Source organism: Anguilla anguilla, chromosome 11 (genome assembly GCF_013347855.1).
Source record: "Anguilla anguilla isolate fAngAng1 chromosome 11, fAngAng1.pri, whole genome shotgun sequence".
NCBI lineage: Eukaryota > Metazoa > Chordata > Actinopteri > Anguilliformes > Anguillidae > Anguilla > Anguilla anguilla.
In genome coordinates, this window is record NC_049211.1 from 11,183,180 (window position 1) to 11,206,207 (window position 23,028).

At 43.2% G+C, this 23,028-nt stretch overlaps 1 protein-coding gene across 4 annotated transcripts; it reads right to left on the reverse strand.

Moving 5' to 3' along the window:
• Positions 1–462: 462 nt before the first annotated feature.
• On the reverse strand, positions 463–22,017 carry LOC118207877 (PR domain zinc finger protein 2-like). Of its 4 annotated transcripts, none has more exons than XM_035382025.1 (8): positions 21,801–22,017; positions 21,455–21,520; positions 15,490–15,562; positions 15,199–15,319; positions 13,352–13,455; positions 11,606–11,758; positions 8,931–9,057; positions 463–671 (listed from the first exon to the last, which is right to left on the reverse strand). In XM_035382025.1, the coding sequence occupies exons 3-8, from the start codon at positions 15,505–15,507 to the stop codon at positions 478–480; spliced, it is 717 nt and encodes a 238-aa protein (XP_035237916.1). In that variant the 5' UTR covers positions 15,508–15,562; positions 21,455–21,520; positions 21,801–22,017; the 3' UTR covers positions 463–477. The 4 variants fall into 4 exon arrangements, with proteins under 4 accessions (XP_035237916.1, XP_035237919.1, XP_035237917.1 ...); XM_035382028.1 differs by having other exon boundaries at positions 15,499–15,562; positions 21,801–22,016; XM_035382026.1 differs by lacking the exon at positions 21,455–21,520 and having other exon boundaries at positions 15,499–15,562; positions 21,801–22,016.
• Between the last annotated feature and the right edge of the window lie 1,011 nt (positions 22,018–23,028).

Genomic DNA, 23,028 nt, shown 5'->3' on the forward strand with positions numbered 1-23,028 from the left:
AAACATTCCACAGTAACCTCACCCCAATTACTGCCCGTGTCCCAAATGTTAGATATCAAAACTTCAGGTAGCAAAAAAAGCGGTACATTTCATGATAATAAACAACTAGACTGGGGCTTCCAAAAAGAATGTTAGACATTGGGCACGAGAGGAAATCCTCAACGAGGAGAGAAGTGTGTCAAAATTAAATTACGCTCTTAAATTACTGAGATGTCTATTCACACGGGACTAGCATTACCAGAGGACCTGGGTTATTTACATTCGCCCCCAAAAAAACAGGAGGTAATTCAGTTTGGAAAATTTACTCTGCAGCCAGGTAAAAATTACCAACATGGCAGATCCTGACGGGATTATAATCACAGGGGAAATGGGTAACAATCGCAATTACAGGACATCCTTGGGCAAATCTAATCTTGTCAGAATCGGGCTGAATACAGTATGTGTGAAAATGCAAAGCTTTGTGGGGGGGGGGGGGGGTCAGATGACTGGAGCGATTGCCTCAGGACAGCCATCAGAGCGCTCACCGTCTTCAGGTTCCCACATCACGGTGACACCCGTCTCCGTGACGACACCGGTCTCCGTGACAGCAGTCCCCTTTCCGCTCGGCTGCTTCTGGTCACGTGCACGTTTCACACCGCCTTGCTTGGCTCTCTCCAAAAGCTTCCTTCTGGCTGCAAGGGTGGGATTGGGGGGGATAAAAAGGGAAAAAACATAAAAATAAAACTGTTAGCTTAATGTTGTATCGCCAATGGTAACTGATGTGCACAACTTAACTTTATATTTTAATCTCCATTGGGGAATCTTGGCCCCAATCACTCAGACTAATTATACTGAGAAACTAAAACAAAGCCTCAGCAACTAACATTTCATTAACAAAAGAAGCCCTGCTCCAGCGTGTGCATGTCCATGCGTTAGATGTGGACCGGAGCAGCTGAGCAGTAGAAAGATGCATTTGGCTTTCAGGGTTAATTTGTCTCTTCGCAAAACGACACGAGCAACCCCCCAGCCTCCCTCAGCATCAGTTAGCTGGGGTCGCAGTCATTTCTCTGCCAGTGAGAGATCGTTCAGAGGCAACAACAGCACACAAAGCAAACACGCTGTTCACAGACAGTGGCTAATTATTTATAAACTGCAGTGTTTTAGCCTCTGCAATCAACGGACCGACATAAAATACCACCGCCAATCAGGGACCAAATATGCTCAAACTGGTGCAGAGCCATTACTTAGCCATATACTAGCACTTCCTTGTGCGCAGTGTGATTCACATATATATATATTCAGACTTTCTAGCCTAACCATGAAATTAGAATAATTCACAGTAGTTAATTCAAGTTTAAGACAAGAAAGTGAAAAAAAGATGCTCAAATCCCACGAGATGAATGCTCAACCAGGGGGTAGAAACCAAACGGCATCAAGATTCAAGTAAGACAAGTCAGCACTCACCAAAATATGGAAGAATCTCAATACAACACATGAAGACACTTTTTATATGCATTATTGAGAGTTATTCAATATCTGGGTAAGTGCAGACCTGTCTTACTGAAATTCTATTCCAAAGATAAAACATCTAATGATCACATGGTACTACCTGCACTATATCTGGTTTCATATTTTCTGCAGTTCATACTGGTTTACAGAGAGGTATTATTATCACAAGGAAAGATAACAGATCATGTATCAGTCGAATGCAGACAGAACTAGGGTTGTGCTGAAATCCAGCAGTACAGTTTTCTGTGGCGTGTCAAAATACTGGCGATGTCATTTTAATTCTGTTCAAACTGTAAATGCATCATTTTTTTTATTTATGCATTAATAAGCATTCCTTTAAACAGCATCTCTTCATAAAGCACTGCCGCTGTTTACAAACATGACATTGTGATAAACACAGCAGTAGCAACACTGTGCAAACAAATTACCATCGATATGTTACAAGTGATCCTACTGGCAAGTGGACTAGACAGGAGTGAACAAACAAGATAGAGGCCCAAGATTTCATTGCCAAAAAATATGACAAATCAAGTGTAGTAATATGTTGGCAAGATAATACATTACAAAGATAGAACAAAAGATTTAAACAAGGAAATCAGCAGACTTATCAATGGAAGGAAATTTTTTGAGTGTCTACTTATCCTGTTGAGTCTGCACAGCAGCAAAATAGGCCTACATAATTTAAAGCAATATTTCAAGTTTTTTGTTTAACGGAATTTACACCTATTATAATCAGATGACCTACACTGTGCAGCACAGTCCCACAATTTGATCCGTCTCTTGAGGATACATGGCATCCAGAATTTTTTATATATATTGAAACATAAGTGTATATAAACTCATTGCAAAACTATGCTAACAATTTTTTCTTACAGTAAGCATTCACATCCATTTCAATCACTGCAATGGGCAACAGGCACCACTCCCCCTTTTTGCAATGGAGGGAGTTTCTATGGAAACTGGAGTGCCATACTGGAGCTGCAATAGGCGATTTGCACCAACCATGCAATCACATATGGCAGGTCGTTAGCTAAAAACATTGTCATAACTAGCCAGGTATTTGGATGGATTTGGATATAGCTTGCTATAAGGAGAGTTTGTGGGTCTCCATAAAAAACTGTCATGGAGAAATAAACATTCTAATAGCCAGATTTTATGCAAGAAATTTTCAGCCGTTACTATTAAAAAGATGTTCTTTAAAACCACTGCATTTTGAATGACGTAGAAGACATTTCAGTGTGAAAACCTAGTTATGAAAATATATTCAACATGCTAGGCATTCTTCTTCCAGTGGAAACAAGCATAAGCAGATGTGTGGAGGCCACTTGCAGTTACAATGGCTTTATGATGACCTGAACGCCACTGTGTAAAACGGCACATTCCTTAACAGACGGACATCGTTTACACCATCATTCTGGCTCCAGCAGAATACTGAAATATGCCGGCTCTAAACTGTTGCCGCAGCAACAACGTGACAGAGTCATAAAGACAAGCCATCAAACTGTTTTTCTTCAAAATTGCTTGGGAACAAATACAGGGAATCATTAAATTCCATCCCCAGAAATGGGGCATGGCAAAGACGGAGGAATAAATGAGCAATGAGCGTTCTCACTCCGTACCCTTGGGGGAACATGTTTCCTTGAACTGCTCGCGCTCATGAAACAAACAAATCTGTTTTGTGACTGAACGTGGTCCGAGAGTGCCGGGCAGAGGGGGACACATTCATTACTGTTGTGGAAAGACGAATCCGAACAATTTCAATTGCACATGCCTCTCAATAAATCAAAAAAAAATCAGCAAGCGATATCTGTCTTCCCTGTCACTGCATTACAGCAAATAACCAAAAACGGTGGCCAGGTAAATTTCTCATTTGTCTTAGGATAAGGAGGTGTGCACTGTTTGCGCTTGCTGCCATGACCAAGAATAAACTTTTAATCTACAGTTTTCCCCCCAAGTTTGAGCTACTTTCCACTTTAAGACAACTGAAGAGTTTTCTTGGGACTGAGTAGCACTTTGCACAGTCAAGAGTCATTCCAGATATTGTTGCTCAAGCAGGTTAGCGTGCTTCCAACTAGCAGCTTTAATTCATAAGACAAGCCTGCTTCTAGTTAGGCCTGGATTGCCTCAATCGCCTATGGTCTGGGGGACATGCATACAGAACACATCCGTGAAATTCTCCAGCAGTTACCTGAAAAACGGTACTAACACGAACAGAAGATGATGTTGGTCTCTGGTGTATTTTGGGAATGGGTCAGTCTTGCACACCTGTGGACATTCACCTACACATGAATGCGGCAGGTGAGGAGCCATTGCACTGCCACTCCGTGGCTAGCTAGCCAAGCTAATGTTTAACTGCCAAATCACCTCCTACAGTGAAAAATCAACAGCTACCCAGACAAGTGGAAAAACACTAAGGGCGCCATTACACTGAGCATAGTCACCTGCACACAGGTCCTGCCTGGAAGTGATGGAGAACACAGAAAAAGGCTTAAACTCTCGCTCTCATCCCCCACTGAGCAGTACAGTGGCCTGAAGAAAGAAAGCAGACATTTTTTCTACTTCACATATAGTTTTAATGAACAGTAGAGTGTCTTTTACAGGCTTATGTACAACTAAATAGCACACCTCAAATCCTGAGGCATGTGAGTGAGTGCCATGTCCGAAAATAACATTTCAAAGCAAGGCTTGGTAAAATATTTTTATTTATACACCTTTAATGCCTTTGAAAACCCAGGTCCCATACTGATAGACCAATGCAACCTGCCAAGGCAGCAATCTTCATCTCATTTCCATTCCTTTTTAACAAGGTGCAGGGGGAGGCACTTTCCTAGAACATTTAATAGTGATTTGTAAACTGTAGTTTTTTTGCAAATTTTTGATTAGATTTTTAAGTAACCCTTAATATTACAGTGTCTTTCAATATTTATCAACACATCCCCATTTAACTACCTACCTTAATGTCAGCTCACTCAATAACACACTAATCTAATTAGCTTTCATAGCATCTGTCCAGCATTTTACCTCCATAAACACATTCAGGCAGTATGAAAAATATACCCAAGGAAACTAAGATTACGCAACCAGAAACAACCGAGAAGCCTGAGCCCCACACTGTAAAAACAAATGCTCAGAGAACCCAGGTCATAAGCTGTTCCCAGGGGGTGGGACAGGCAGCAACAGCTGAAGTATCAGCTTAATGGCAGCGTGGGCAACCTTTAATACATTGTGTCTGGGAATGTCACTTTCACCTGTTCCATTGTCTTAACACAGTGGCTGGCAGAACAGGCAATCAGCAACCCGCTGGGGAATCCAGGCACACCACACCCACCCCTTCCGCCCCCAACATCACCACAAGGTCAAACGCACCCAGCAGCTCTACCAAATATCGCCATCAGAAAGGACAGTAAGACAATAAAGACCATAAAGAATCGGTCACATTGTTGCATTTCCCTTACTTATGTGGAACCTATTATAGAATGTCAGATTGTTGCTTCACTCAACAACAAAACAAAAGCCCTGGCAATATACATTTATCACCAATCTGACTGAGCAAAAGGGTAGGCGGTCACATACACACACCTATCAAAAGTATCATCAGGCAAATTTCAGCCTCTTTGAGTACCCTGAAAAGCACTCTAAATATATAGTATTATTATTGCCCATTATCATTTCATGTTTTTTTTTTCCAAAAACAGGCTTGAGTTTCATACTGCATACATTAATAAAAAATGACTCAAAGGATATTGAAATCCGTAACCCAGGTTTCACAAATGATTTACTTTTGTGAAGTACTGGACAACACTGACAAGAAGAGCAAATCTTGTTCAGAAAACATTCACAGTAAAAACATGCATTATGATAATGCATATAGCCTAGTACAAGTACCACACAGCGAGGGGTTAAAAGGTTTTCTTTGTTCAAAACCGGTGCAGAACATTAGGACAAGCCAACCTAGAAAAACAGCTCTCAGTATTTCACTGACCTCAGCATCAGTTCTCAGTGACAAATCATTCACCCCACTTATAGCAAATCACTCATGGCGGTTTTACACATTCTGTGTTCTGTGGAACACGCTAAAATAATGAAGGTGGAGAAATGTTTGGTTATAACGAAGGTGGTAATAACAGAAGCTGGATCAGGAGTTTTTTTGATTATCTTTTTTTTTTTTTAAATAAATAACATCTACCTATTTATACAGCTCTGACATGTCCTTGTTATGATTGGCATATCAGCCCTATGGACTAAATGACACTAGCTTTGTGGTGGAAATAGTTTGCCATCACAAGCCTGCAGCATATGTCCTTGTAGTGTCACCTTGACTACAATACCAACAACAGAGTCAACTGTTGCTCCTCTATTATAAACAAAATCCTGAGAAAAGTGAAGTTACTGCACCTAACACTTTCATAATGAAAATTCAGGCCCGAGCACTGGTATACAGAAAACAGATCTCCATTCGGGAAGCATGGCTAGAGCGAGATTTTGGGTACAAAATTCTGACGGCAGTGCAGCTAGTCCAGAGCAATGCAAGGCACTCTGGGTGAGTTACTGGCTATAAAGCCTAACATTTGCCAGTTCAGCAGAATGGATTAGATAGGCTAGCGGTAGCTTGAGCCAAGGTTGAGTGTGCGGTTGGGAGTTCAAAGGTTTCAGCATGTAGACTAAATCTTCAGAACGCTTTTAGCCAGCCTCAGGTCATCGTCCGGGGCAGCTGAGACAACAATGCCCATTTGCCTGTTTTTGTAAAGTCAAATTCATATTGCATCATACTGTACTCCACGCCTTCATTATGAACAAGCGGCCAGCTCTCCACGTGCAACCTCATCGTCAGCACCTGCGATAGCCACTTTGTGAATTACACTGCAATGGACAGACATAAATCCAGAAGGGCTGAATATGAAAAACGGGATGCAGCGCTCACCCAAACTAATCAACTAGTATCAAATGAATATTGTTAGCAAGAACATTTAATGGTGCAGTAAAACTCCAACGCAGAAGAAAAATGAAACCAAGTACAGCTGTAGAAGAAAATATATATATACATATTGTAAAAAAACGGCAAAAAATCCTCCACCAGTAGAGAGACACGTTAAGATAGTGATTGGTGGACAGGACACAATCACTGTGACTTGCCATTTTCAGACCAAGAATTAGTTTCAGAGAGTGATGTGTCGAGCCTGGGCCATGGACAGCAGACAATCTTCTGTGCCAGACTGAACTTTAGCAAAACTCTCTGGGAATCATGGCTATGAAAAAGAAACAAAAATAACAAAACCCCTCTACGGGGTGCAACTTTGTTAAAAGTACTTTGCCTACACCATTCAAAATTAAGGTTATGGCTTTGTATTAGGCTACATCATATACATTAAATTAAACTAAATCCACTACTGGATATAAACTAAGAACAAAACACACAACTGAGCAGAATAAGCTTAAACAAGATGCATTAGCAAACTAATCAGCAGACCAATACTGATATAAATCCTAAACCTGATCCACTGGAACCCTTGAATAATTCACTGTGGAACACAGAACACAACAAAAAATGCCTAAGAAAAAAAAACATTCTCTTCAGCAAGTGTAACACATTCCTACAACACTGCGTATGACTCTGAAGATCTTGCTGAGATATAGACGGATAAATAATAATAATTATTATACATTTACAAAAGGCTCTGAAGGTGACCTCTAAGGGGATTTTAAAAAGTGCAGGTCTAAACTCTAAAACCCATTTAATAAAAATGTTCTGTTCATTTTAGGAAATACCTCACTTGATACAAATAAAACAATTTTATAAATATCAGGCTGAGTAATTTCTCGATTCTATACATGTCTGAAAATACTGCAAGTATTCCGATGTGTATGGTGTGTCAATATGTTGGCAAATGGACGATAGCTATAAGTTTGACGTCTGGTAAAGGGCTATGAATATGGCTAGGAATCCTGCCACATACTGTGTAGCCAGATAGCATTTCCAAGGCCTAACTTAGCGTTTTGTCGAAGTGACACAAAAAATGTTAGCTAGTTCATAACTTCTAAAAATCGTTGGCCCAGTCAGGCGACACAGCAGACATTGTAGACAACGGTAGCTAACTGGCTGGGTGCGTGCTAGCTTACCAAACTGCCTTCCAAACAATTTATGTTATGAAAACGCTGGACTACCCAGTAAATTTGTATTTAATAAAGGCGAACATTTCCTTCAACACCAATAAGGGTCAATGACAGCCAAGTTGGATATCTATATTTTACTCGTTAGCTACCTACACGGTTTGCCTGCTTTCATCGAAATAAACGATTGCATTCAAATAGTCAACATTACAATGTTTGCTAGATAACGTTAGCTAACGAAAATACCAAGAAGGACAATTCCTAGTTCTCAGGAATTCAACCAGCTCGTCTAGTTTAAGCTAGCTGCAAATTAAACACGGCCTGCTGCAATTAGACTATATTTATTAGCCAACTAGCTAGTTTAGCTAACACTGTTGACATAAATACAACAGTTACAGCTACATTAAAATGATACAGTTCGGTTATTCAGGATGAGATGTCAAACACTATTATTACCGACTAGTGGCAATGATAGAAAGCCGAAGAAAACAAATAACTGGCCTAAGTAATGTTGGCCAAACATCGCTGGATAGTACCAGCAATAGCGAACATGCGAACTAATCATTTTCACCTACAGCGGTTTCGCGGAACCGTTCACCATAGATGCAAGTTGACGTTTTCTACAAGTTAAACTAGTAGTAGACTGGCTTTTCACATTGTAACTGTCTAGCTGAAGTTAGTGTCAATCGAAAATCAACATTAGCGAGCAATCCCAAGCAAGCTAGCTGGCTAGCACTAGCTACCCAACTTAAAACACAAGCGAGAGGTGCTAGCTGATATATAGACACGTTAGGTGGCGGTTATTAGTAGCGATTCAGTTGGTAATCAGTAAGAGACCATGTCTTTTAAATAAACGCTTTTGAAATGCTGGCGAACAACACCTAATATAGGTATTGCTACTGAGGAGAGGAGTCTGGAAAAGGTCACTCGGAGACATTGCTTGCAAGATTGCATTACCACCCACGTCGCACCCTCTTCAAGTTATCAAGTTAAACTACATGGCTAAATAACACAGCTGGGAATTGATTTAAACTAATATATAGTAAATAAGCTAACGTAGCTAGCTAAGCAACCAAGTTCACTCTGCTGCGAGCAAAGCAATGCAATATCCAGAGACAGCTAACGTTGCTGCAACATAGCCAAATAGCTCGTTAAGAAGAGTCAAACTAGGTGAAGACAGAAGCAGTCAACCAAGCTAAACGCTCAGATGTAGTATTCATTGGTTGTTGCGTCCCTTAAAATATACATTCCCCAATAACATGATCGCTAAGTTATTCCTAGTTGGTCCCGATACTGAAAAAGTATAGGCATGCACAGAGGGGTGCATAGTTTACCTCTCCTTGCTCTAGGCGAATTTTTCTTGATGGAGCTGCTGGTCCGTTCTTCCTCTAGTGCAGCTGCTATCTCGGGGTTGTCTTCCCCATTGTACCACACTAGCAGCTCTTCTCCTGGTCCGATTGGCTGAAACGAGTAGAAGTCGGTGAATAAGCACCAATCACAGTCAGGTTTATTGGATGACAAGGTAGGAAATGTAGGCCTTCAGCCAGGGGTGTGTGCAGTGGCTAACATTTCGCTTTGGCTGCTAGGCTAAAAAAATCTATAGGATACAAAGCAGCCTTTAAATAACAGAAAATGCCGACATGGAGATCACCGCAAAACTGTCAGAGAAAAATAAAACACTGACATCCCTTTTCCGTTGAAAACAGCAAGTGACCTATTCACTAATACTGTCTGGCTGATACTGTGGCTACAGCTCGCTACATACTCGCAGTTGTTTGATTGACTGAGCTGGCGCAACAGGAATAGGTCTTAACCCTCCCTCCCATGTCTTCTGTTGTGCCGGTGGGCGACATCCTTCTAGAGAAGTACAGCAAAAGCTAAATTGTTCAATGAAAACTGGGAGTACATTTTTAGCATAGGGAAATGCAAGCGAATATAAAACAAAACAAAAAAATTTAGGGCATGGCACTTTATTAAAGCAGTGTCACAGTTGAAGTCAACGGCTCAAACTAGAAAATACATTTATGCTCATTCTCCGATTTTGAACCTGCGTGGCTTCTTTGCTAAATGCAAATTAACCTGCGCTCTGACATTATCATTATGTTAACTAAGCGTCAATAATAATAATACTAATAATAATAATGGCTCTGAAATAGGTTACTCCCATTTTAGGCGCATTTACTCCCGCAGGTGCTCCTTGGGGAAAAAATTAGCGTAAAGCCCTGATAATAATGATGGCATGAACACAATTGTATCAGACATTATATAATGACCTTGACATGGGTCCTTGGTCAGAGTTCGCTCTCCATGCGAATCGATGTTTTCCGACTGAAGGTCACGTTGACTTAGTTTTGAAGGTATAACTACTTTGCTGTCAATCTGCTAGCGGAATGTGACCTCAATTACCGAATTTAACAACGTATCGCAGCAATGACCACGCAGAATCAACTGGAGGACGAATGGCAAATCAATACTTAAACTAAGCCATTGGTGAATGTGTCATGTCCATAATTATATAAATATATAATTACTCAAAACAGATCACCCCATCACTACCCAGGAAAACAAATACCAATGACAAAGTTTAGCAACACTCAGAAAGCAAAGACAGTCTCGAGTGAGAAGTGTAGATGCTACAATGTATACAGTGCCATGCACAAAACTGCATTCCAGTGTTGACCAGTAAGTGCTATGTACGAATTAATTAATCCAACATGGCTTTCCCGGTATCTAAATGACCTTACTCAAGCATAACTGTGCCAATATACACATGTAAAAGACAAAATGTTCGGCATATTGTAAAAAAGAAAAAAGAAAAGAAAAAGTATGAATGCCAAATGACAGCAATTTCATTCACAGACCAAATTACATTTCTGCTGCTGCGTCTTGTACATGGTGAAACAAGAATATAGACCATTTATTAGCACTCAACATATGCTGTGACATGCAGTCTGAATCATAACTTATTTACTGATATCACTGTTCTCTGGAAGTCATACATAAAACATTTATCTTGCTATGATTAAGTGCTAATTTTGGCAGCAGTGTAGCCTAATGGTTTGGAAATGGGGCTTGTAACTCCACGGTTGCAGGTCTGACTCCCAGGTAGGGCACTGCTGTCGTATGCTTGAGTACTACTTAACCTGAATTGCTACAGTAAATATCCAGCTGTATAAATGATTGTAGGTAAAGAATGTAAGTTGTCATGTCACTGTGGATAACAGCAAATGCAAAATGTGTAAACCCCAAAATGTAAATTGTGTAAAACTTACTTCTGTGAAGAAATGGCCAATTAAAAATCTAAACTGACACTTAGTGGACCAATTCTTTGATTATGAGAACATATATAAATTAATTACAATTTTTTTTTTTTTTTTTTTTTTTTTTTAATGAACAGGAGATTTTGAGTTATCAAAATTAATTTTAACTCCATTATGACACAGTAGAAATATAATTTGCAAAACCTTGAAAAATGCCAATCTGAAATTAATTTTGACCCCCAACCATCTGTGGCATAGCATACCTCTGCTTGTCATGGTAGGATCTTATAGTGATCTCTGTTCGACCGGGAAATCCGGCCACACAGGCCTGGAATGATTACCCATCTAGACTGGAGGCACTAGATGCTAAATGCCCTGCCACCATTGTTGCTCATGCTAACCGGGAGTTCCTGACATACACAAAATCAAAGCCAGCTGGACCACTATGCAATGTTTGAGGGAAAAAAAATTAAAACAGAATCCCAGAGGAAGAAAATAACAGGAATAATGCCACACAAAAATCTTTGAAAAGTGAACTTATCCCCAGCATAATTTACTCCAACAGGGATTATTCATGTGAGAACCTGCTTCACTGTGAGAGGTGCAGAACAGTACAATATGGTATAGTGGGCATTAGATGACAGTGTGGATTCCTATTTTGGAATTCCTACTATGGAAAACTAGAGGCCAGGACAGAGTCTGTCAGTGTAACTCAGTGTTGGATCTGTCAGGTGCAACCTGGGGTCTACCTTGAGGACTTTGTAGTAAATGGCCCTGTTGATCTCCATGGGGAAGAGATTCTGCTCCTGAGTGGAGCGCGCCCAGTTCACGTAGCGCAGCCAGTTCCCCTTCAGAGGATCCGTGGCGTCCACACACATCCACCCCCAGGCTGGGAAGTACACCTGCAAATGGAGACACATACGCAAGCACATACACACGCAAGCACACACACACACACACACATGCAAGCACACATACACACACGCAAGCACACATACACACGTGCACACATACACACACACACACAAGCACACATACACACGCAAGCACACATACACACACACACACACACACGCGCAAGCACACATACACACGTGCACATACACACACACACACACACACATAAACACACGCAAATACAAAAACATGTGCATGTGCGCAAAAGCACACACGCGTGCAAACATACCACGCGTACGCACACACACACACACACACAAACGCACACAAACACATACACGCACATGACCGGGGGTTACTGGTACAAACGCAATTGTTGTCAAACACCTTTCCTTAATCCCATATAACTTCCTGAAAGTCAACATGTTCTGTACTGCAAAAACATGCATGCATTCCACAATGTAGCATGTACAGAAATACAATGGGTGGGGAACATAAAGCAGCTAATTCTAGACCACACCTGCAAACTTACTCTAAAGGTAAAATATAGATATACTGTAGACAGCCTTTTTAATCTTTTTAATAGTGGGTTTTTCCTATTTCAAATTTATACAGGTTTTTCATTTAATTATTATGCATATGCATGCATGTGCATGAACTGTTTGGAAGTGGGATTTTTAAAATATTATGTGCATTTCCTTATACTGTATAGTGGTTAGGGAACTGGGACTTTATCCAAGCGATTACAAGTTTGGATTCTTGCAAGGATACCCCTGTCATTTCCTCAAACAGGGTTTATTCAGAAATATTCAACTGTAAAAATGATATCATATTTCAGTAAAATAAATTCCTTCATATAAGGATGGCTATAAAACAATAACACACATTATAATGCCATTAATACCTTTTCCCCAATTAAATAAAAATTAAGTAGATGCACAATAACAAGTTCTGACACTGGCATGCGGTATTCACAATAACTAATGTCAATGTTGCCATTGTTCTATATAGAAATATTTATAAGAACATTCACAGCGAATGCCTATGGTTTAATGTTCTTTGCCAAAGCATAAGATTAATAAAATCCAAAGATGACTGCACTTACAGTTGAGTATGCATCATTAAAACTGTCCTTAGTGTATTTAAGGGAATGTAAAATGAAGACAGCGTGGAAGCAGTGTGGAAGTGCTACTGTGCGGAGAGACTGCAGTGACTGACTGGACACTGAATTCCTAATTTTTCCAGAAATAATGTGCCACTGTATTCTACATAGGACCACAACCCTGGGTTCAGCACTACTTTTTAATACCGTTTGAATTCCTTTTATGGATAAAATGCAAAGAGCAGCATGCTCTGCACGGATGTAAGCAGCAGAGAGTGTAGAGAGTAACAGCATACATAAAAGCAGAGTGTGTAGTTTTGTAGCTTCCTGTCTGCAGTCTTGGTGGTGAAGTGCACCTGTTAAGAAGTCCTGCTTCCTGTGCCGTCACCTTGGCAACAGAGGGCTAGGTGCAGAGAACCCATCAGCCCCAGAGCAGCCCTGGTGCACAGTGCCACGCCACGGTGTGTGTGGGGGGCCAGTGTTGACCGCTGCTTACCTCCCACATGTACACGTTACTGGTCACCTGGGACCGCTTCTTCCTCTCCCCCACGAACGGGCCGAATTTCTTTCCTTTGGGAATGAGCTTGGCGGCCCAGACACCTGCGAAAAAACCAGGGTCAGGAACGCCCACATCGCCGCGGGTCGCCCGCCTCGGCCTGCGGGCCTGGCGTCACGCTACCGCTCGCGCTGCCGGTTTTCAGCTTCGGCTTTCACTCACAGCTCTTTTCACAGAGTTTGCGAGCTGCTGCCAAAATCATCACTGGGAAGGAAGAGGGGGAGCCCCCTTTACAAAGCAGCTCTTCTTAAATAACAAAAGACGCAGAATGCCCTACAGTTGTCGGGAACTACTTGCTTCGGGTACTAATTCGTTTTAATTTGGTGCGCGTGAAGGGAGGGTCACCCAAGACGACCGAACGTGGGAAAGCCCTCTTCTGATCCCAAACGTAGCCCACGTTTCGTAAAGCACGCGCAGCCTTGTACAATACGACAGCGAACAGCGATGGGAGAGATTCCTGTGGGCCGTGCCCAGACAAGCTCTCCTTTCAGCAGGGGGAGCCGAAGGAACATTAGCAGCTGTAATGTCTGTAACGCGCCCAGCTCCAGGAGGCAGGAGACACACCACGCGCTCACAGCTTTCCTGTGATATTACAACACCGCAATTACAATCCATCAGGTCGTTATACACCGACGGAACAGGGGTCTTTTTTTTTTTTTAAAAGCACAATTCCAACGTACAGCTAAATCCCCCCAGCCACCCCTCCCCCCTGCGTATCATGGGCTAGCGCACAGCTTCCCTGCAGCATGGCTTCAGTGGTCTGGCCGTCTGTGAGCTGCATGCATCCCCATCAGATGAAAAGGAGTGGCCTATTTCAAACAGCCTGAAGCGCAGCGGCAGTCGGTGCAGAGCCGTTAGAGGAGTGAACGGTCACGGTAACAGTGCTGTACGAACGCTCATCACCTTGCTTTAAACATTGAACATTAAAAAAACTATATAAACACAGTCCCTTTTCGTGCTTCACCGAGATCTCTGTTAAAGGGCATTTTCACAGACTGGTGGTCAGAGGCGTGGGCGTGGCTTAATGCAGAGGGGTGTGGCTTACTTTCACCCCCTGCTAATTCCTCTCGACTGGTGCATAACAGATAGGACTCCTGTCAGTGTCAGACATAAATAGGCTTCCACCGAGCTGACAGAGAACCACGTGTGCAGCCACTTGAACACAAGACACCCTCAACCCCAATCTGCTTTATTTTAGGAACATTTTTTTGTTTCTGCCGTTTGACTAATTGTGGTCACTGTGACACCACTACAAAGAGACCTGCAGCTGAAGTGTGCAGACTCAGATGAACCTCCCCAGAGAGGCTGAGGACTACTTTACCACCTCCATCCTGCACCATATCTCTCCATATCTCTCACTGGCGAAGAGTGGTAGCCTGTGAACAGCTGGGGAATCACTGGGAGGAACTAATGGTGTAAAAAAAGCTAAATCCTAGCCGAATTGAACCTACCTCATCACTCCCACTCCACCACACCCATCTCCACAAGGGACAAGGCCAATGCAGTATAGCTTCTGCAGGTTTTCAGTCACAGTCACGATAAAAACAGGGCCCAGGCAGCCCACTGTCACAGCAAGCAACTACCACCTGAGCCACTGGAGAGCCGGGACCCAATTATTTCTTTATGTTGCATGAAGGAAGCCTTGCAGGGCCTAAATGAACTGTTTACGATCTCAGTGATATCCTCAGCTCCTGCCATTGTCCCATCAGAATTTTAACACAGGTGCCAGTACCCAACATGGAATTGAATTCGGGACAGCGCCAAGGCCCCGGGGAGGGCTCACCCACCGATGCGGTTCTGATGGACCCCCGACCTCCGCAGCCGCATGTCCTCCGGCAGCCCCTTCCACACGTGGGGCGGGACCCCGTCCAGAGTCTCCACCACCCCGCTGGGCACCGTCATCATCCTCTAAATCACAGCACAGGGCACACCACAGGGTCTCACATTCACATACGAGGAGCATCGTCAGCCTGTGCAGTTAGCTGGTAAAACAATGGGTCGTTTTTAATCAGATACAGGGACCCTAAAGGTGGACATATGTGTAAAGGTGTATATTTAGTTGGTAATGTTGATCTTACAGGGCTCACCTGCTCCATGGAAAATCCACCCTGGGATCTGGCACCTTCAAGGCAAGCTGTGCTCACATGAATTCTGCAAGAAAGGATGGAAAAGGGCTGATTACAACACAACAGGAAGGGACTCATCACAAGGCTGTCTGCTCACATGCGGCACAAATTTATAACGCCAGTTCCGCATAGGGGATGAATAACGTAATTACGAAAATAACGTTATTTATCTTAGATAAACATCAGAGCATGTGGCCCCCCCTCGTGGTCGTGTGGCCCCCTCTAGCGGTTGTGGCCCTAAACAACCGCACAGAGCATTTATGCCACAGGCCGGCCCTGCCTCTGCATCAGATAAAATGCCAGAGAGCCAGAAAGCCATGGTGCTCGCAGAACATCTCAATTACGTTTCTGTATCATAAACATGACTCGCCCTGACCAGAGCCCCAAATGCAAATTTGGGCATTCACACACAAACTGCATTTTTAAAGAGTGAGCTCTATGAGCAGGTACCATCAGGAGCACTGCATCAGAAGGGAGATAACAGCCAATCACACACAGATCAGCCACAGCGGCTTCACTTCCTGCCATACTGCCATTCATAGCACTAATTGGTGCACGCGGTCACAAGATGCTCCAGACACAGAGCGAGGCTTCAGACCCAGAGCGAGGCTTCAGACCCAGATCGAGGCTTCAGACGCAGAGCGAGGCTTCAGACCCACAGCGATGCTTCAGACCCAGAGCAGGGCTTCAGACGCAGAGCAGGGCTTCAGACCCAGAGCAGGGCTTCAGACCCAGAGCGAGGCTTCAGACACAGAGCAGGGCTTCAGACACAGAGCGAGGCTTCAGACACAGAGCGAGGCTTCAGACACAGAGCGAGGCTTCAGACCCAGAGCAGGGCTTCAGACCCAGAGCGAGGCTTCAGACGCAGAGCAGGGCTTCAGACCCAGAGCAGGGCTTCAGACCCAGAGCGAGGCTTCAGACGCAGAGCAGGGCTTCAGACACAGAGCGAGGCTTCAGACGCAGAGCAGGGCTTCAGACCCAGAGCGAGGCTTCAGACGCAGAGCAGGGCTTCAGATGCAGATCGAGGCTTCAGACCCAGAGCAGGGCTTCAGACGCAGAGCAGGGCTTCAGACTCAGATCGAGGCTTCAGACCCAGAGCGAGGCTTCAGACGCAGAGCAGGGCTTCAGACACAGAGCGAGGCTTCAGACCCAGAGCAGGGCTTCAGACGCAGAGCAGGGCTTCAGACACAGAGCGAGGCTTCAGACACAGAGCAGGGCTTCAGACCCAGAGCGAGGCTTCAGACGCAGAGCAGGGCTTCAGACGCAGAGCAGGGCTTCAGACCCAGAGCAGGGCTTCAGACCCAGAGCGAGGCTTCAGACGCAGAGCAGGGCTTCAGACACAGAGCGAGGCTTCAGACCCAGAGCGAGGCTTCAGACGCAGAGCAGGGCTTCAGACCCAGAGCGAGGCTTCAGACCCAGAGCGAGGCTTCAGACGCAGAGCAGGGCTTCAGACGCAGAGCAGGGCTTCAGACGCAGAGCAGGGCTTCAGACGCAGAGCAGGGCTTCAGACACAGAGCGAGGCTTCAGACGCAGAGCAGGGCTTCAGACACAGAGCGAGGCTTCAGACACAGAGCGAGGCTTCAGACCCAGAGCGAGGCTTCAGACTCAGATCGAGGCTTCAGACGCAGAGCAGGGCTTCAGACCCAGAGCGAGGCTTCAGACGCAGAGCAGGGCTTCAGATGCAGATCGAGGCTTCAGACCCAGAGCAGGGCTTCAGACGCAGAGCAGGGCTTCAGACCCAGAGCGAGGCTTCAGACGCAGAGCAGGGCTTCGGGCGTGGAGGGAGACACTGGTTTCGTACAAGACGTGAAATTAAGAGCAGAGAACAGGGCACCAGACACACCCCTGTCCATGCAGTTTGGGGAGCCGGGTCACCTCCTCAGACTCAAAGCCTGAAGACTGGGAACGAAGAGCAGCTGGTGAAAGCCTAAAGCTCTTACTGGATAACATGGCATGCCAATTTAAATACATTCCGAGAGGGACTGTACCGATACCACCCCAGGAAAACACCCTACCACCAATTCACAAGTGAAAATTGCAGATTAAATGATGAACTTTATTTGAATCGTTTTAATAGGTTTTGTGCGGTGGTTTCATGTTAAGTTTATACAGCCAAAATGCACAACAGAGTGGCAAGTATCCAGAACAGGCTGAAGACTCAGAGAACATCCCTCTCCTGGAATTCCCACATTACGCACTTAACAAACCGCATAAGATCACAGAGCACAACGGCATATTACATGCTCGTACCTTGAAATGCACCCATCATGATAATGTACACGGCTGATCCCTTGATGGTGCTGGAGAATTAACAACAACAACAAAAAAAATTCAGGCACTAGCCTTGCATTCACAACCACTGTTCAGAAGGAACAGAATAAAATAACAAAAATGTTAAAGGCTGGCTGAAGCAAAATCAGAGCTGTATGCATGTTTAACTACTTCATAATTTGACTTTTTTTCTTCTTTCTTTCTTCTTTAAATAATGTCCTATAATTGTATGTTTTTGTATTTCTTTTTCTCTTATTAAAAGCCTAACTAGGGACAAGAGTTGGAAACTAGCAATAGCTATAATCTCTGTATGCGGTAGCCTACATCCGTTACATCAGCTTGTTTGTAACAAGTTGAAGTGGTACTATGTTAACTTGCATTGTCCCTACCAAATAAACTATATGAATGAATGAATGAATGAGAATGTGGTCTGTTGCATACACTGAGTCTGAATGACACGGTCACACGTTTGGATCAGCGCACAGGCATTGTCTCTCCAGTCAGGCAGACTGTCGGGTGAATAAGACCCAGTGACCTGACGCCGTGGCCGGTACCCCCGTACCCCTGTTCATCCGAGCACCGCGACAAGGGCACAGAGTCACAGCGCTGGGCGGGGCCTCTCTGCAGGAACACAGGGGCAAGCGGTACCACGCGGAAACATGTGCTCCAAGGTCAATCGATGGTGACGTGCCCCCAGCATGCTTATTAGCCAAAGTTACGGGGTGCCGTAATTAACTCACAGCCAAGACGTGCCAGTAGAGCCCACAATCAGTTAGCAACCAACCTTTAAATGCTAATTTTGGACAGAAAAATGCAGCCAAACACCTTAGACGGACCATTGCCAGTGTTAAGTACGTACAGCTCCCAGAATCCTCCACACGCCCTCAGTGTCTTCCCACTGTTAATAACCAGCGGCTCTGTCCTTCACACATGCATAAAAAAGCAATCCTCCGTAAATTGCCTGCACAGAACGGACCAGGGCAATCTTGATAATATCAGGGCTACTAATCCAAGAGCTGGAAGACCTTTCTACTTGTAATTGTGCTATAAATCAGCGACTGAGGCTTTTTACTGTCCAGTAGTACTACAGAGTTATTCCAGACTAGGCCAACATGAGGCACTACAGTGGCAAGTGTCCTGGATTTGTCAAAACTTTGGGCTGTACTACAAAACCAACAGACAAAATGATAAAGCAAACTGATGACCGACAGAATAAAACAGAAACAAAAAAATCAATACTCTCCTCTTACAATGTCTTTGTAAAGGTTCTGTTGATATCACACACATTTTACTATGACAACTGTATATTAAATACAATGTGGACCAACCAAATTTAATGCTAACAAGATAATTTTTAAAAAATTATACTGTTAGGAAAAAGATGTTTGGAACAGACTCACACAAAGACAAAATGGCATGTGCTTGTGCCAATATCTTTTAGACAGCTTTGAACACACAACATGGGGTGACAGACCTTTTGAGATGCGAACAGCTCCAATTACTACCATTGCTTACAACGCAAACTCTCGCCCTCCTCGACAGACATGGAACCCCATTTGGTTGAGCTGGAACAATCCCAGAATCCCATTTTTCACCTGCCAATTACGTATGCACCAATACACGCACGAATGTGCACAGAGCACTATAACTGCACCAGCCCTCACCTACAAGACCCACTCTTTTATAGTGCAATCAACAGGGGTCCAAGTAGTGGGCAGCAGTCTCGTATAATGGGTAAAGAGTTGGTCTTGTAACCTAAAGATTGCAGTTGTGCCGCTGTGCCGTGCATAGCCTATTCAGTTGTATAAATGGATGCAACGTAAATGTTACGTAAAAAGCTGTGTGAGTCGCTCTGGATAAGAGCATCTACTAAATGCCTGTAATGTAATGTAAAGTATAACAAGGCTGAGGAATCATCTTAACCGAGGGTACTGGGCTTTCCGGTGGCAAAACAAAACAGAAAAGATTCTGGCAGGCCAACGTAAGCCAAAAGATAAAGGTTAGCAATTGCTCCAGGGGTTTACTGCTCCAAAGCACGGCACGGTCACTGCACACCCATCACAACAGAGGGGATCAGGATCGGCACCGTCAGCCTCCCCCCCCCCCCCCCGGCTCACAGCACTGGGACTCAAACCTTTACGGAGACCCATGCATCGGACACTATGACAGACCGGCTGCATGTCCAGCTGAACACTCAAACTGAGCCAGGAGGGCGGGACCAGAGCTCCACCGAGAGGCTATTTGCAGAGCTCGTTGTTTTTTTTCCCCTAAATGTCCTTTTGGAATTAGGCAGGTTGCACATTGGTATAAACGTACATGCCTTTCTCATTCATGCAGCTGTGTCAACCAAAAACCCCAGTGCTTGTGTAAATGTTTTTTTTTTTTTTTAATACACTTGTGTAAAAATTATCAAAGCTATTCCCATTCTGTTAATGTATTTATGTAAACATGTACTCATATTATGGTCACAATATCACAATTTCACAATGATGCAGAAAATACAGATCATAAATGGATTATTCTACATTTGCTGAACAGGGCACAGTTATTGACCCTGCCCTGTGCCATGCTTTCCGAAATTCCTAGTCATTATACAATAATGTAATGGCACCCAAATCATTGTCAGGAACATAAATAACATTTGTAACTCGATGTTAATATTTGCACCCATGTGGTTTCGCCCATGCTTTTCAATGAGTGTGCGTCAAACATTCAAAAACAGGATTCCATATTCTGAGGCGTAAAAAATAAAAAATAAAATAAAATGAGACAAACGCAACAGTTCCCATAAATATATAAATATGGAAATATCCGTTACAAATAAGTTGAGTACAGTGTTTCCCTTGTTAAATCTTTAACGTTGGGGCAATATGGACCCGCCCTCATAGTCGGTATTCACGGAATTGAGCTGCGTCTTTCTTCACGTTGATACACGAGAGACAGTGATAGGATTAACAACATAGATAAAGCTACAGGGTGGGAAAAATACAACGCCAATGCTATAAATAATTAGCTTACTACACCACCAAAAACCCAAGTTGAGTTACTTCCTACCATAAGGAAAAATATGGGGTCTACACAACCCTGCTGTTCACACAATGAAGGATCTAGAACTTTCCACGGCATCCTTAAAACCATTTGTTACCCTATTTACAAAACCAGAAAATTTAAGCAAAAGCAATCCACGAAACGGGTTGACTGCGTTGGTACCGAAAGTGGTCTTTCTTCATAGCACTGTCTTTGAGGAAAAAACAATCCCCTATCATAAATTACAGGTCTAGCGGACAAAGAAACTACACAATCCTTTTTCACTTTGCAAAACAAAGGTTTTCAACGACAAATCGAAGTTTCCTGAAGTCGCAATTAAATCAAGTTGTTTAACGTACGTCTTTATGCCCAATATGCCAAAATATAAGATAGTTCAGGAATACAATTTAGGATAGGTTAGCCAGTTTACTACTAATCTATCCGTGTCCGTTCCACCCACGAGAAACAATTGATAAAATAAAAGGGCTACAGGCCATGCACACGAACAAGTGAACACATGAAAGCATGTTGCTATATAAATATAATCATATCATGTAGGATATGTCAACACACATCTTCATTATTTCATGTGACAATAGCATACCCAACTAAAACTGACCTGCAGTTCAAGTTGGAGTTGTGATTGCGAGCTAGGATGAATATTACCGGGACCTAAAAGTTCTTGCTGCAACAAAAATGGAAAGTTAGCAAACATCCTGAGACACTTGACGGCGTGACCGTTTGTCCCGAAAACTTTGTTCAGATGTTTCACGGCACATAGTACAGTTTGCTAAATGAGCTGACAGAATGAATACGTTTTTATTGTTCCTCTCATCGGCCAGTGTGTGTGCTTCGAGCGGATGCTACCTTTCAATTAGATGAAGTCGACCTCGGCTTTTATACACACAGTGATGTGTACTTTAAGGTTGATTCGGATAATCGTCTTGTCATAATTTCGCACTTACCTGTTGTATTTTGACCGGCACCGTGAGGTATTTTGGTCTACCTGCTTTCAATCAGCTGAAAATGGCGGATACACGCGAACGTTGAGAACCTCACCAGTGAAGCTACTCTGGTTCGAGGAGTCCGAAATGCAAGCTGTAGCCAACATAAACCTCCTCGGCGGTGTAATATACTACGATTGGGTGTGCATGCAAGCGGTTTCGAATCTCTGAAGAAAAATATAGATACCGAACACATGTAAAATACTGATTTATCCGTATTTGTGTGTCTCCTGAAAATGAAAGAGATAATTAATATTTACAAAAAACGAGGTGAAAATCGGTCAAGGAGTCGGTGGCTTGGGACTAGGGGTAAATTGGATACAGATGGCCCATGCAACACCACCACGACACTGCATACAATTCAAAGGTGCAGGATGAAAGCTAACACACAAGTAGATCACAAAATGTAGTGTACAGTAAAAGATATTTATAGGCTATTTTTTCCTTTTCTTTTCAAGAAAGTATAGGCTACCCTTTATATAGGCTACTGGTTCTATACTGGTTCTTTACATTTTGTTATACTTGGGAACGTGTAGAGTGAACTAAGTCGTTCTAGTCACTAGCCTATGTATACAGTGCAGTCCATAAGTATTTGGACAGTAACACAATTTTTGTTATTCTGGTGTACTCCGGCACATTGTATTTGAAATGAAAAGGTGAATATGAGGGTAAAGTGTAGACTGTCAGCTGTAATTTTTGAGTATTTACATCCATATCAGGTGAACCATGCAGGAATTACAGTACCCCCATTTTTGGAGACCAAAAATAATTGGACAGTTGGCCACAAAGCTATTTCTTGGCCAGCTGTGTGTTGGTTGCATCATTAGTTCATGCACAAGAAAGCTAACAAAAGGTATGGAGTTGATCTAGGTATGGAATTTGCATTTGGAGTCCATTGCTGATTTCTCTCAGCATGAGGGTTAAAAGAAGTGTAAATGCCAGTGAAGCAGGCCATCAGTGGGTGGAAAAATCAGAATAAATCCATCTGAGACATAGCCAAAATATTTGTGTCAAAAGCAACTGTTTAGTTCATTGTGTAAGAAGGAAAAACACATTGGTGAGCTCAGCAATAGCAAACAACCTTTAGGCCACGGAAGGCGACTGTAGTGGACGACAGAAGAATACATTCATTTGTAAAGAAAAAGCCCTATTCAACTGCTGAACAAATCAAGAACATTCTCCAGGATGT

Coding starts and splice junctions, on each gene's coding strand:
- LOC118207877 (XM_035382025.1), bottom strand. Junction 11,759..13,351: donor GTAACGTGTACATGTGGGAG/GTAAGCAGCGGT, acceptor CTCCATTTGCAG/GTGTACTTCCCAGCCTGGGG. Junction 672..8,930: donor TTCGCCTAGAGCAAGGAGAG/GTAAACTATGCA, acceptor CCACCCTTGCAG/CCAGAAGGAAGCTTTTGGAG.